Source organism: Schistocerca piceifrons, chromosome 8 (genome assembly GCF_021461385.2).
Source record: "Schistocerca piceifrons isolate TAMUIC-IGC-003096 chromosome 8, iqSchPice1.1, whole genome shotgun sequence".
Taxonomy (NCBI): domain Eukaryota; kingdom Metazoa; phylum Arthropoda; class Insecta; order Orthoptera; family Acrididae; genus Schistocerca; species Schistocerca piceifrons.
In genome coordinates, this window is record NC_060145.1 from 276,270,308 (window position 1) to 276,286,088 (window position 15,781).

Genomic DNA, 15,781 nt, shown 5'->3' on the forward strand with positions numbered 1-15,781 from the left:
TCTTCCTGTCGAAATCAGTACTACTTATAAACAAGCCTTTTGCAGTCCCAAAGCTAACCAGTGCCGTTATTACTGCTCACATCATGTAAACTGTGCTTTCTGATGGTCCCCGTGAAGGCTACTTCTTTCCCTATTTTTGCATTAATTTTGTAATGTTCACTTGGTACATTGTCTAAAACTGTTTCTAATTCCTCATAGAAAATATCTTTTTTGTTGTCATTGCTTTCTTTGTTTGGGGCATGACAATTTATATATGAGAGTAGGACAGGTTGGTAGCTCATCGCCAACCCCCAACCTGGAGGACCAGGGTTTTTCATTTGGGGTTTCCTCCTGTAGAAAGATTGGCTTCTCCATGCCTGTAGAGATCTTTTTGCCGTTTTGTACATATATCAGGGAATGACAGGAAAGTGATATGCTGAGGACAGGTTTGGGATAGAGAACGGCACTGATAGGTCATTGTGAGACACCCTTTGTCTGGCTCCTCCACTTTGGCCTGTCTGGCTTGGGTGACCTGCTGGTAGCTATGCTACCGCTGGCGTAGCCCTCCAGATATGGAGTGCGCAAACCTCCTCGCCCACACAAACAGTACTATATTAAGGTGGTATCCCCTGAGGAAGTGTATTTAATTATTTATCCATTCGGGCATCATCTTACATACAACCTATCATTGGTCAAAAAATATTCTGGATTAATTTGTAGATGTGAGAATGTTCCTGAATTAGCACGGCATATTGTTGATTGCAGTATATGTCACAGTGATACAAACTGAGGAAAAAATCTCTCAATACTGTGGGCTTTGCACCAATAACTTTTTAGGTTGTTTTGGAGCCTAAAAATGCTCATTAAGGCTTATAAGTCACCAAAAGGCACTTGGTCCCACTGAGATCCACATGGAGTGTCTTGACTACAAAATATTATGTATCTGATTTGTAGAGCCTTGTCTTTAATTTTGATTACTTTGTTTTGGGCCTAATTTGTCACATCATTGGGGCATCTTTGTCGTAGCCTGCCTGAAAGTCAATAGCAGGAAGGACCAGAGTTTTACCTACTATATGAGTTACCCAGTATTGGGGTTGTGGCTACATTTACATTTTGCTGGAGAGAAGTAAATGTTTTGTCACACACGGGTGATCTTTGGAATGGTATCCCAGCTGTAGCTCATTTAGCGGAGTCATCATGGTGGCTGTAACCAAACATAATTCTGTCAGTGACATGCCTTTTACACTGGGAATGTGACTTACATATTTAGTTTGGCTGTGGAAAAACATACACATAATACAATTGCACTTTAATCTAGCTTGTAATGAGCAGACATAGTCCTTAGATTCAATGATGGGTTCTGCTAATGGGTGCCTGTGGCAACTTACATTGGCCAGGTAATTAGAGTAATGTGTTAAATGCGGTAAGGACTTCTGGAAGATAATGGGTGCACTCTCTACCTCAAGTAGTGGTTTTTGTATTATTGTAAACATAATGATGTGTTGACTAGTACCATTAATTTAGATTTGTCATCCAATTAGAATTACAAATGTGCATCTTTCTACCAAATTTTTGAAAAATTTTTTTCTGCGAGCTTGCTTGGAAAGTAGTTGTTTTGTATGTGAAATGAGGTAGGTGTAAGTACTGTTTTGTAAAGAAAGAAGGGCCACCAAACAGCTACATTTTTTGAAGACCAGTCTTGGAAAATCATGTTTCTGCTACCAATATTGTGCAAGGAAGGAAATATTATTATGTCAATAATAAAAGGTACAAAAATATATACATTTTTAATATACACACACACAGCATTGATTTAGTGCTTACTGTCCATTACAAAATTGATTACACAACTTGGATTATATAATTGTGAACCCACTTCGAGCATCTACCATGCAGTGCTTCAAAATAAATGTCAGTAATGTAATGAGCTTGTGCCATAAACTTTAATCATGCACTACGGTATGTTGATGATTTTCACTTATGGATCGTCTGACAGCAACTGAATAAAACACAATTTTAGTGCCATACGCGTTTCGCCTTTATTTTCTGCAAGGCATCATCAGTGGCCTGTAATATGTACATATGTTAGCTATTTTATTTACATTTTTGTCACTGTGCCTATAGGTTATAAACAGTTCTGGTGGTTGGTATTTCCTATTAAGTAGTAATGTTTTGAACTGTACTTACAGGTTGCGTAGACAGTTTCTTACATATTACGCTCCTGTTGCATTTTTGGTCTTGTTCTTCTTCCTATGAGCGCCAATTTGCTGCTTTTTCCTGCATTCCACAGCACTATGCACTGAACGCTTTTTTTAATGCAATGTTTTGGTTTCTGTTGCCGACTGTCAAATGTTTTTGCCAAAGATCGAATATTACTGCCAAACTTATGAGTGTAACTATCGAAGTATCTGTGGTCTGTTCGTGTATGCATTTGTGTGTGCGCTTGTGTGTGTGTGTGTGTGTGTGTGTGTGTGTGTGTGTGAGTGAGTGTTTTTTGGTGTCATTTTATTTTATTGTATTTAATTATTTATTTTTGTTTATGTCCTGTGTATGTGTGTGTGTTTTGGTGTGATATATATATATATATATTTTTTTTTTTGTGCTGTGTATGTATGTCTGTCAGTATTTTGGTGTTATGCATTTTTTTTTTTTTTTTTTTTTTTTTTTTTTTTTTTTTTTTTTTTTTTTTGGAAGGGGGGGGGCTGTGTATGTGTGTGTGTGTGTGTGTGTGTGTGTGTGTATTTTGGTGTTATATACTTTTCTTATGTTATCATTTCCTTTATTAAGTGTAGTAAGGAGCCTGTGCTGATGTGTGTTTGTTCATTTATCACATGTTTGTTTTCTGCTATGGCTTTCTGGATGTGGAAGTTTTCTTGCATTTGTATAAGATGTTTGTCATGGTTGCTTATTCTCATTATTTTCACTTCTTGTTCCATGTTTGTAGGATGATGGTTGTAGTGTTTTAAATGCTCTGCAAATGTGGAATGGTTTGTTTCATACTTCCAACATCTGATATGTTCTTTGTATCTTGTTTCAAAATTCCTGCATGTCATACCTATGTATACTGCATCACAACTTTGACATTCAAGTTTATATATTCCTGATTGTTGGAATTTGTCCCTCTTGGTAGCTGGCTGGCTTAGGTGTGATTGAAGGGTTTGCCCAGGCTTATATGCTATTTTGAAGCCCTGTCTCTTTAGGATGTTTGCAACTCTGTGTGTTAGTTTATGTGTGTAGGTCATGGTGTACCATCTGGTTCTTTTCTGTGTGGTGTTGTCATTGTGTGTGTTTGTTGAATGTGTTTGTAAGTTTTCAGCTTGTGAGTTCTTTTGTATTGTGGAAATGTTGTGTTTGTTTTTTATTTGTGTTTTTATTTTTTGATTGAGCCTGTGTACCACATGTGTGTCATACCCGTTGTTCCTAGCTATTTGTATGATCGTGTTCATTTCTTGTTCATAGTTTCTCTTACTGAGTAGGATTCTGTTTAATCTATGTAACATGTGTCTTAGTGCTGCAAATTTCTGGCTTTGGGGGTGGTTGGATGTGGAATGTATTATTGTGTCCGTGGCTGTTGGTTTTCTAAAGATGTTAAATGTATGTTTTCCATTTTCTTTTTTAATTGTAATGTCAAGAAAATTTATTTGATTTTCTTTTTCTTTTTCAAGTGTGAATTTTATGTTCTTATGAGCTTTGTATATTTCTGAATGGAGTTCATCTATTTTTTCACTTGGCTCGTCTACCAAACAAATAATGTCATCCACGTATCTGTACCAATATATGATTTTGAAACTTTCATTTGTGGTTATCTTATCAAATATCTGATTTTCAAGGTGACTGATGAAAATGTTTGCTAGTGTTCCTGATATTGGGGATCCCATGGGCATTCCATCAGTTTGTAGATAATATTCTTCCTCAAACTGAAAGTAGTTTTGTTCAGTTGTCAGTCTGAGCATATCTGTTATTTCTTTTATTGCGTCTGTGGTGAGGTTGCTGTGGGATGAGAGATTTTGTTCTATGATTTCTATTGTTTCTGTGATAGGGATGGAGGTATACATATTTTCTATATCGAATGAAATCAGTGATGCTGTGTGTGGTACCTGTATGTTCTGTATATTTTCTATTAGGTTTCCTGTGTTTATCACTGTTCTGTTGTTCTCTACTTTATAGTGTTTTGTAACTAACTTTTGGAGGTGTTTGGCTATGCGGTATGTTGGGGCTTTCTTGAAGTTGATAACAGGTCTCATTGGCATTCCGTCTTTATGTACTTTCGGTTGACTGCAGAGTGTTGGTGCTTGTGGGTTTTTCTGTGTTAAGTAGTATTTTTGTTTGTCTGTGAGTGTGTGTTCAATGTTTTTCAGTGTTCGTTTCACATTTGCCTGGAATCGTGTAGTTGGATCTGACTTCAGTTTTTGTATTGCGTTGGTGTTTATGTATTCCTTGGTTTTTGTGATGTATTGCTCTTTATCCATGAGTACTGTTACATTTCCCTTGTCTGCTCTTGTTATTAATACGTTGTTGTTTGTTAACTTTTGTTTTAACCTTTTCATAATAGCTGCTTCTGTTTGGTTGTTCTTATTGTGTGTCTGTTGTGTTTGTTTTATTATGCCTTTTATTTCTTCTTTTACTAGTTCTCTTGTCAGTCCTATGTTTATTTCACAATTATTTTGTTGTTCTTCACGTGTAAGGATGTGTTCGGTTTCTACTATGAGATTTTCTATGTATTGATTGTTCACCTTGCTATTGGTGCAGTGTTTCAAGCCTTTTTCCAAGAGCATTTTTTCGTTTTCGTGTAGTTCTGTCTCTGTTAGGTTAACTAAGCGTGGATGGAATGAGTGTTGGTGTTCATGTGGTTTCCCATTTAAAATGTAAATGTATTTTTGCGTCTTTTTTACTGTTAGTTTCATTATCTTGTGTTTATGTTTGTTTTGTAAATGTTTCATTGCTATGTATGTGTTGTGCTCAGTTTTTTCTACTAGTGCCATGAAAACTGCGGCGTTTCCTACGTTTTTTGCCAATTCTAGATGAGTTTCATAGAGCATCAAGTTTAGGTGCTGTTTTTTCGAATAGAGCATCTTAATTTCATGTAGTAACCAATATCGTTCTGCGAATGATTTTGACTTTTGTGCCACTGTAGAACTGTTTTTAACCTTTACATTAATGTAGCTTGGAATTAAATCCTTCTTTTTGCATGTTCTGTTGAATTTTATATGCTGTATCGTCTTATGGAGTCTCAGATGTATTTTCTTGAACCTGTTGTACACGTTGACAGGGAATGCTTGACATAGCTGTATTGACATCTTCAATTTTTTGGTCCTGTCCTCCTCAGTTGCGCGTAATACTACGGTATGTTGATGATTTTCACTTATGGACCGTCTGACAGCAACTGAATAAAACACAATTTTAGTGCCATACGCGTTTCGCCTTTATTTTCTGCAAGGCATCATCAGTGGCCTGTAGTATGTACATATGTTAGCTATTTTATTTACATTTTTGTCACTGTGCCTATAGGTTATAAACAGTTCTGGTGGTTGGTATTTCCTATTAAGTAGTAATGTTTTGAACTGTACTTACAGGTTGCGTAGACAGTTTCTTACATATTACGCTCCTGTTGCATTTTTGGTCTTGTTCTTCTTCCTATGAGCGCCAATTTGCTGCTTTTTCCTGCATTCCACAGCACTATGCACTGAACGCTTTTTTTAATGCAATGTTTTGGTTTCTGTTGCCGACTGTCAAATGTTTTTGCCAAAGATCGAATATTACTGCCAAACTTATGAGTGTAACTATCGAAGTATCTGTGGTCTGTTCGTGTATGCATTTGTGTGTGCGCTTGTGTGTGTGTGTGTGTGTGTGTGTGTGTGTGTGTGTGTGTGTGTGTCTTTGTGTGTGTGAGTGAGTGTTTTTTGGTGTCATTTTATTTTATTGTATTTAATTATTTATTTTTGTTTATGTCCTGTGTATGTGTGTGTGTTTTGGTGTGATATATATATATATATTTTTTTTTTTTGTGCTGTGTATGTATGTCTGTCTGTATTTTGGTGTTATGCATTTTTTTTTTTTTTTTTTTTTTTTTTTTTTTTGGAAGGGGGGGCTGTGTATGTGTGTGTGTGTAATAATGTGTGAAAATAATGAGAATAAGCAACCATGACAAACATCTTATACAAATGCAAGAAAACTTCCACATCCAGAAAGCCATAGCAGAAAACAAACATGTGATAAATGAACAAACACACATCAGCACAGGCTCCTTACTACACTTAATAAAGGAAATGATAACATAAGAAAAGTATATAACACCAAAATACACACACACACACACACACACACACACACACACATACACAGCCCCCTCTTCCAAAAAAAAAAAAAAAATGCATAACAACAAAATACAGACAGACATATATACACAGCACAAAAATATATATATATATATATATATATATCACACCAAAACACACACACATACACAGGACATAAACAAAAATAAATTATTAAATACAATAAAATAAAATGACACCAAAAAACACACACACACACACACACAAATGCATACACGAACAGACCACAGATACTTCGATAGTTACACTCATAAGTTTGGCAGTAATATTCGATCTTTGGCAAAAACATTTGACAGTCGGCAACAGAAACCAAAACATTGCATTAAAAAAAGCGTTCAGTGCATAGTGCTGTGGAATGCAGGAAAAAGCAGCAAATTGGCGCTCATAGGAAGAAGAACAAGACCAAAAATGCAACAGGAGCGTAATATGTAAGAAACTGTCTACGCAACCTGTAAGTACAGTTCAAAACATTACTACTTAATAGGAAATACCAACCACCAGAACTGTTTATAACCTATAGGCACAGTGACAAAAATGTAAATAAAATAGCTAACATATGTACATACTACAGGCCACTGATGATGCCTTGCAGAAAATAAAGGCGAAACGCGTATGGCACTAAAATTGTGTTTTATTCAGTTGCTGTCAGACGGTCCATAAGTGAAAATCATCAACATACCGTAGTATTACGCGCAACTGAGGAGGACAGGACCAAAAAATTGAAGATGTCAATACAGCTATGTCAAGCATTCCCTGTCAACGTGTACAACAGGTTCAAGAAAATACATCTGAGACTCCATAAGACGATACAGCATATAAAATTCAACAGAACATGCAAAAAGAAGGATTTAATTCCAAGCTACATTAATGTAAAGGTTAAAAACAGTTCTACAGTGGCACAAAAGTCGAAATCATTCGCAGAACGATATTGGTTACTACATGAAATTAAGATGCTCTATTCGAAAAAACAGCACCTAAACTTGATGCTCTATGAAACTCATCTAGAATTGGCAAAAAACGTAGGAAACGCCGCAGTTTTCATGGCACTAGTAGAAAAAACTGAGCACAACACATACATAGCAATGAAACATTTACAAAACAAACATAAACACAAGATAATGAAACTAACAGTAAAAAAGACGCAAAAATACATTTACATTTTAAATGGGAAACCACATGAACACCAACACTCATTCCATCCACGCTTAGTTAACCTAACAGAGACAGAACTACACGAAAACGAAAAAATGCTCTTGGAAAAAGGCTTGAAACACTGCACCAATAGCAAGGTGAACAATCAATACATAGAAAATCTCATAGTAGAAACCGAACACATCCTTACACGTGAAGAACAACAAAATAATTGTGAAATAAACATAGGACTGACAAGAGAACTAGTAAAAGAAGAAATAAAAGGCATAATAAAACAAACACAGCAGACACACAATAAGAACAACCAAACAGAAGCAGCTATTATGAAAAGGTTAAAACAAAAGTTAACAAACAACAACGTATTAATAACAAGAGCAGACAAGGGAAATGTAACAGTACTCATGGATAAAGAGCAATACATCACAAAAACCAAGGAATACATAAACACCAACGCAATACAAAAACTGAAGTCAGATCCAACTACACGATTCCAGGCAAATGTGAAACGAACACTGAAAAACATTGAACACACACTCACAGACAAACAAAAATACTACTTAACACAGAAAAACCCACAAGCACCAACACTCTGCAGTCAACCGAAAGTACATAAAGACGGAATGCCAATGAGACCTGTTATCAACTTCAAGAAAGCCCCAACATACCGCATAGCCAAACACCTCCAAAAGTTAGTTACAAAACACTATAAAGTAGAGAACAACAGAACAGTGATAAACACAGGAAACCTAATAGAAAATATACAGAACATACAGGTACCACACACAGCATCACTGATTTCATTCGATATAGAAAATATGTATACCTCCATCCCTATCACAGAAACAATAGAAATCATAGAACAAAATCTCTCATCCCACAGCAACCTCACCACAGACGCAATAAAAGAAATAACAGATACGCTCAGACTGACAACTGAACAAAACTACTTTCAGTTTGAGGAAGAATATTATCTACAAACTGATGGAATGCCCATGGGATCCCCAATATCAGGAACACTAGCAAACATTTTCATCAGTCACCTTGAAAATCAGATATTTGATAAGATAACCACAAATGAAAGTTTCAAAATCATATATTGGTACAGATACGTGGATGACATTATTTGTTTGGTAGACGAGCCAAGTGAAAAAATAGATGAACTCCATTCAGAAATATACAAAGCTCATAAGAACATAAAATTCACACTTGAAAAAGAAAAAGAAAATCAAATAAATTTTCTTGACATTACAATTAAAAAAGAAAATGGAAAACATACATTTAACATCTTTAGAAAACCAACAGCCACGGACACAATAATACATTCCACATCCAACCACCCCCAAAGCCAGAAATTTGCAGCACTAAGACACATGTTACATAGGTTAAACAGAATCCCACTCAGTAAGAGAAACTATGAACAAGAAATGAACACGATCATACAAATAGCTAGGAACAACGGGTATGACACACATGTGGTACACAGGCTCAATCAAAAAATAAAAACACAAATAAAAAACAAACACAACATTTCCACAATACAAAAGAACTCACAAGCTGAAAACTTACAAACACATTCAACAAACACACACAATGACAACACCACACAGAAAAGAACCAGATGGTACACCATGACCTACACACATAAACTAACACACAGAGTTGCAAACATCCTAAAGAGACAGGGCTTCAAAATAGCATATAAGCCTGGGCAAACCCTTCAATCACACCTAAGCCAGCCAGCTACCAAGAGGGACAAATTCCAACAATCAGGAATATATAAACTTGAATGTCAAAGTTGTGATGCAGTATACATAGGTATGACATGCAGGAATTTTGAAACAAGATACAAAGAACATATCAGATGTTGGAAGTATGAAACAAACCATTCCACATTTGCAGAGCATTTAAAACACTACAACCATCATCCTACAAACATGGAACAAGAAGTGAAAATAATGAGAATAAGCAACCATGACAAACATCTTATACAAATGCAAGAAAACTTCCACATCCAGAAAGCCATAGCAGAAAACAAACATGTGATAAATGAACAAACACACATCAGCACAGGCTCCTTACTACACTTAATAAAGGAAATGATAACATAAGAAAAGTATATAACACCAAAATACACACACACACACACACACACACACACACACACATACACAGCCCCCCCCTTCCAAAAAAAAAAAAAAAAAAAAAAAAAAATGCATAACACCAAAATACTGACAGACATACATACACAGCACAAAAAAAAATATATATATATATATATATATCACACCAAAACACACACACATACACGGGACATAAACAAAAATAAATAATTAAATACAATAAAATAAAATGACACCAAAAAACACTCACTCACTCACACACACACACACACACACACACACACACACACACACACACACAAGCGCACACACAAATGCATACACGAACAGACCACAGATACTTCGATAGTTACACTCATAAGTTTGGCAGTAATATTCGATCTTTGGCAAAAACATTTGACAGTCGGCAACAGAAACCAAAACATTGCATTAAAAAAAGCGTTCAGTGCATAGTGCTGTGGAATGCAGGAAAAAGCAGCAAATTGGCGCTCATAGGAAGAAGAACAAGACCAAAAATGCAACAGGAGCGTAATATGTAAGAAACTGTCTACGCAACCTGTAAGTACAGTTCAAAACATTACTACTTAATAGGAAATACCAACCACCAGAACTGTTTATAACCTATAGGCACAGTGACAAAAATGTAAATAAAATAGCTAACATATGTACATATTACAGGCCACTGATGATGCCTTGCAGAAAATAAAGGCGAAACGCGTATGGCACTAAAATTGTGTTTTATTCAGTTGCTGTCAGACGGTCCATAAGTGAAAATCATCAACATACCGTAGTATTACGCGCAACTGAGGAGGACAGGACCAAAAAAATTGAAGATTTAATCATGCAACCTTAAGGACCCATTTTGTTTTGTCTCAAAGACTATAGGAGTTGCCATCAGTATAAAATTTGGGCCTTAAACTGAAAAGCTGCAAAAAGTATTTGTGGCTTGTGGCCATGTTATGAGAACAATAGTTGATTAACATGATACTTTTTTGTTTTTTAGCTACCGTAGAAAATTTCCGTTTGATCTACATCTACCTCTACATCTGCATGACCACTCTGCAATTCACATTTAAGTGCTTGGCAGAAGGTTCATCGAACCACAATCATACTATTACTCTACCATTCCACTCCGGAACAGCGCGCAGGAAAAATGAACACCTAAACCTTTCTGTTTGAGCTCTGATTTCTCTTATTTTATTTTGGTGATCATTCCTACCTATGTAGGTTGGGCTCAACAAAATATTTTCGCATTCGAAAGAGAAAGTTGGTGGCTGAAATTTCGTAAATACATCTCACCGCGACGAAAAATGTCTTTGCTTTAATGACTTCCATCTCAACTTGCGTATCATATCTACCACACTCTCTCCCGTATTACGTGATAATACAAAATGAGCTGCCCTTTTTTGCACCCTTTCGATGTCCTCTGTCAATCCCACCTGGTAAGGATCCCACACCGCGCAGCAATATTCTAACAGAGGACGAACGAGTGTAGTGTAAGCTATCTCTTTAGTGGACTTGTTGCATCTTCTAAGTGTCCTGCCAATGAAACGCAACCTTTGGCTCGCCTTCCCCACAATATTATCTATGTGGTCTTTCCAACTGAAGTTGTTCGTAATTTTAACACCCAGGTACTTAGTTGAATTGACAGCTTTGAGAATTGTACTATTTATCGAGTAATCTAATCCCAACGGATTTCTTTTGGAACTCATGTGGATCACCTCACGCTTTTCGTTATTTAGCGTCAACTGCCACCTGCCACACCATACAGCAATCTTTTCTAAATTGCTTTGCAACTGATACTGGTCTTTGGATGACCTTACTGGACGGTAAATTACAGCATCATCTGCGAACAACCTAAGAGAACTGCTCAGATTGTCACCCAGGTCATTTATATAGATCAGGAACAGCAGAGGACCCAGGATGCTTCCCTGGGGAACGCCTGATATCACTTCAGTTTTACTCGATGATTTGCCGTCTATTAGTACAAACTGCGACCTTCCTGACAGGAAATCACGAATCCAGTTGCACAACTGAGACAATACCCCATAGGCCCACAGCTTGATTAGAAGTTGCTTGTGAGGAACGGTGTCAAAAGCTTTCCGGAAAGCTAGAAATACGGAATCAACTTGAGATCCCCTGTCGATAGCGACCATTACTTCGTGCGAATAAAGAGCTAGCTGCGTTGCACAAGAACGATGTTTTCTGAAACCGTGCTGATTATGTATCAATAGATCGTTCCCTTCGAGGTGGTTCATAATGTTTGAATACAGTATATGCTCCAAAACCCTACTGCAAACCGACGTCAATGATATGGGTCTGTAATTCGATGGATTACTCCTAATACCCTTCTTAAACACTGGTGTGACCTGTGCAATTTTCCAATTGGTAGGTACAGATCTATCGGTGAGCGAGCGGTTGTATATGATTGCTAAGTAGGGAGCTATTGTATCAGCGTAATCTGAAAGGAACCTAATCGGTATACAATCTGGACCTGAAGACTTGCCCGTATCAAGCAATTTGAGTTGTTTCGCAACCCCTAAGGTATCTACAGTTCATGTTTCAAATTCTGGAATATTCCATTCGTCTTCCCTGGTGAAGGAATGTCGGAAAACTGCGTTCAATAACTCCGCTTTAGCGGCACAGTCGTCGTTAACAGTACCATCGGCACTGTGCAGCGAAGGTATTGACTGCATCTTGCCACTTGTGTACTTCACATACGACCAGAATTTCTTCGGATTTTCTACCAAATTTCGAGACAATGTTTCGTTGTGGAACCTATTAAAGGCATCTCGCATTGAAGTCCGTGCATGATTGGCGTGCTCTGGTAATCAAACAGTTCAAATTTGTTGTTTGTTTGATATAACTGTATGGGTTCTAAGCTTCTTCATTTAGCAATATAGCCCCTGCGTTTGTACTGTTGTGGAACTTAATCATGTTGTTGTGAGTTAGAAGCAGTATTTACAGTTGATTGGGCTTATCACTGCCTGGATAATATAGAATTGTCAAAAAAGATCATATCCATTTCTTCTAGGTTCTGTGTTTGAATCTGCATTCTATAGTTGCTGTGACATTACATTAGCTTTACACCAAAATTTTGATAACTGCTGCATATTGTGTGGCAGCGAGGGCTTGTTGATGTTGTATGAAGCTCAAAAGAATCGGGGCATCACAGATAAAAAACAAATCTGTGGAACTTTCGCCTTTGAAAATGCTGATGCTGAATTTGCTAGTGTGTGTTTCTAGTTAATTTGCATTATAAGATGGCAAGACACAGCAGAATATCAGCTGACTAGTTGGTTTGTTCTGCTGGTGTCAAAGACTGCTTTATTCTTGAGCTGATGTTCAGATGAGGAAGTGGGTAAGTATCAATGACTACGTGAATAGAATTCAAAAACTCTTATTTTTTGTGAAACCTATCTGTCTGTATTCAACACTTGTTCAAATACTTGTGCAATAAAGCACATGATTTATGATAAAGAACCCTACTAGTTTGGTGATTCATGCCTGTTTTGTCTAGGGTGTACTTTAATTGAGGCATGCTTTAACATGTATACAGGTACCACAATAGATAAATATTTAATCTTTTTTATTCAGTACTTACATTTTACAACTATAACAATAACAATGAGCTTTACAGGACATTACTATATTCCTCATACCATCAGCCTCATTAATAATCCTTTCATTTAACAGCTGCTGTCCTGTATTTGTGTTGCATCAGCACATGAACGGGAACTCAAGACTGAAGAAGCACATGTAAAAGCAGAGTTAGCAACAATCTCAATGATCGATGAATTTGCAAAATATGCTCGAATGCAACGTAAACTTAACAAAATTCAGAATGAGTTGAAAACTGTAGGTAAGTGTTCAATATATAAAGAATACTTGTCTCTATTTTCTATGTATTAAGAAGAAGGATATTATTTGAGACGTACTACTCAGTATAGCAGTTCTTTTTCCCTACTGCCAAAGGGAATGTACTTCTTATTAACATATTTCTTTCTGTGCTTGAGAAAATTGTCAGTTAGCAAAATAAGTCATATAATAATTATAGCCTTAAGGCAAAATACTGCAATATTTCAATACAGTTCACAAGATTGATAGAGGTATGTATTGTTTCTGTCTCCACTTGAGACAGCTCCCATAAAAAGTTGAAAAGAAACTTTAGAATAATACTGTTGTTTTTAATTAAAACCTTGTGTATGGTAAATCACATCATGTGAGGAATCCTTATATATGTGGAATGAGTCAAGATATAGTTTGTCACTAAGACACAGCTATTAGAAACTGCCTCCGTAGACTGCAGCAGTGATGATTCATTGATGACAAGTGGCTTATATTATATATTAAGGACAATGGTTATACTCTTATTTAAACCTAAAAAGATCACGAACTTTTGCCTTTCATATTTAGAATGACAGCCTTTACTTTGGAGATGGAAAAAAGAGCAGCTGATTTTCCAGTTACAATATATAGTTGTTGCTCATTTATTGCTATAAACATAACAATTATATGAATATGCTGATACCTTCAGTCCTAAGATTAGTTTGACACAGATGTTCAGACTAGTTTATCTTATGCAAGCCTCTTATTTTTGCATCTACAATAATTTGAAGGTGATTAGTGTATCCAAGTCTTGGTCTCCTGTAAAATTTAATTCCTCACCATCACCTCATTCAATTTGACATTCCATTTATCTTGTAACCTCTTTTCAAGACTCTACCCCTTTGCTATCTTTGGAAGAATTACAATGTTATTGGCAAACCCCAAAGATTTTACTTTTTCTCACTGAACTTCAATTTTCTATTTTATGTTTTTTCTTGGTTTTCTTTACTACTTGCTCAGTATACAGGTTTAATAATGTACCGGATAGGCTACAAACATGCTTCCCTTTCGTGCTGTTAGGCTCTTATAGCTGCAGTCTAATTTCTGTACAAAATGTAAATAACGTTTTGCTGCCTATATTTTATGCCTGCTATCTTCGGAATTTCAAAGAGTGTAAACTGGTACCTATTTCTTTCTGTTTTATGGAGACAAAGTTGTAATGAACATAATTTATTCCAGTGATGAGTCCTTATGCAATTATAGCTCATTTTTGTTTAATGAATACCTTGTTGACCTTAGGTTCATTGCTCCATGTGATTCTCATATAAAGTTAATTAGATAGTGATGGTACTCAAAGGAAGCTAGTATTTTTTCCCACAGTGGTGAGAGATGATTCTGTAGTCAAAACACATTGAACTGGGTTTTAATGATCAGCATTCAGTTTGGTTGTTCCATTTTGATTTGTTGTCTATCTTTACACTAAGAAATTTTACACATGGAAATTCTCTGTCTGGTGAAGTATCATCTAGTGACTAAGAAAATCTTTATTTCTGGGATCTTTGACCTCTGTGTTTACTGTGCATTTATATGAGGTGGATTTTAGTAAGAATAAGTCTTAAGCTGTTCGTTGTTAGCCGGTAGGCAATATATGCAGGAGAGTAAAAGTTCTGAATCTCATTGAACATTAAAAATATTATTTCTTTTCTCATTTGGACATTATTTGTACTTCTCTATTACTCTCTTTTAATGTCACATGCTCAATATTTATTTCATTGTAATATTGTATTGATATACTGTGCAAAAGTGCAAGACCAAATGCAAAAGTGCAAGGCCAAGAATGGCGCAATACTTATGCCTGGGAAGAGTCACTTAGAATTCTTCCTTTGTAGCGAACATATCAGCACTTGATGATGTATGATTCACATGTATTGTCATTGCTGTCACTACATGCTGCAAAAAGAAAAGCAGGAGGGAGCAGCTATAGGCAAAAAAGTGGCATGGAAAGTGTTCTACATATGGCCTTACTACCATGCTAAAAGAAATTGCAACACAGCCAGATGACTGTTGGAATTTTTTAAGGATGAAAGAGAAATCTTCCATCAAATTGGTGAACTTTGTTACACCATCTATGCACAGAAAAGATACTGTTCATGCACTCATTGGATTTCACTTTCCACAATGCTGGAAGTGATCTATAAATCTGAAATTTTTGTAGGGGACTGGTTGTTAAAGTTGTAATGTATTTCTGCAATAAATAACTAAGGCTTTAAAACAAACAAATAAGCAGTTGCAGCGTTATTTCCTTGAGCTTAAACACTTTCGTCAAATGTTTCTACACTTAATTCTGAGTAAGTATTAAATATATAA

At 36.2% G+C, this 15,781-nt stretch overlaps 1 protein-coding gene across 4 annotated transcripts in view; it reads left to right on the forward strand.

The window, feature by feature from the left end:
- LOC124712001 (guided entry of tail-anchored proteins factor 1-like) overlaps positions 1-15,781 on the forward strand; it is a 123,808-nt gene that overhangs the window by 64,716 nt on the left and 43,311 nt on the right. For all 4 annotated transcript variants that reach the window (XR_007005556.1, XM_047242289.1, XM_047242287.1 and 1 more), the window contains exon 2: positions 13,283-13,448. Coding sequence is in view for 3 of the 4 variants with exons in the window: in XM_047242289.1 (XP_047098245.1) it covers positions 13,283-13,448 (166 nt within the window). In the remaining variant the exon portion in view is untranslated. The remainder of the gene's footprint in view (positions 1-13,282; positions 13,449-15,781) is intronic.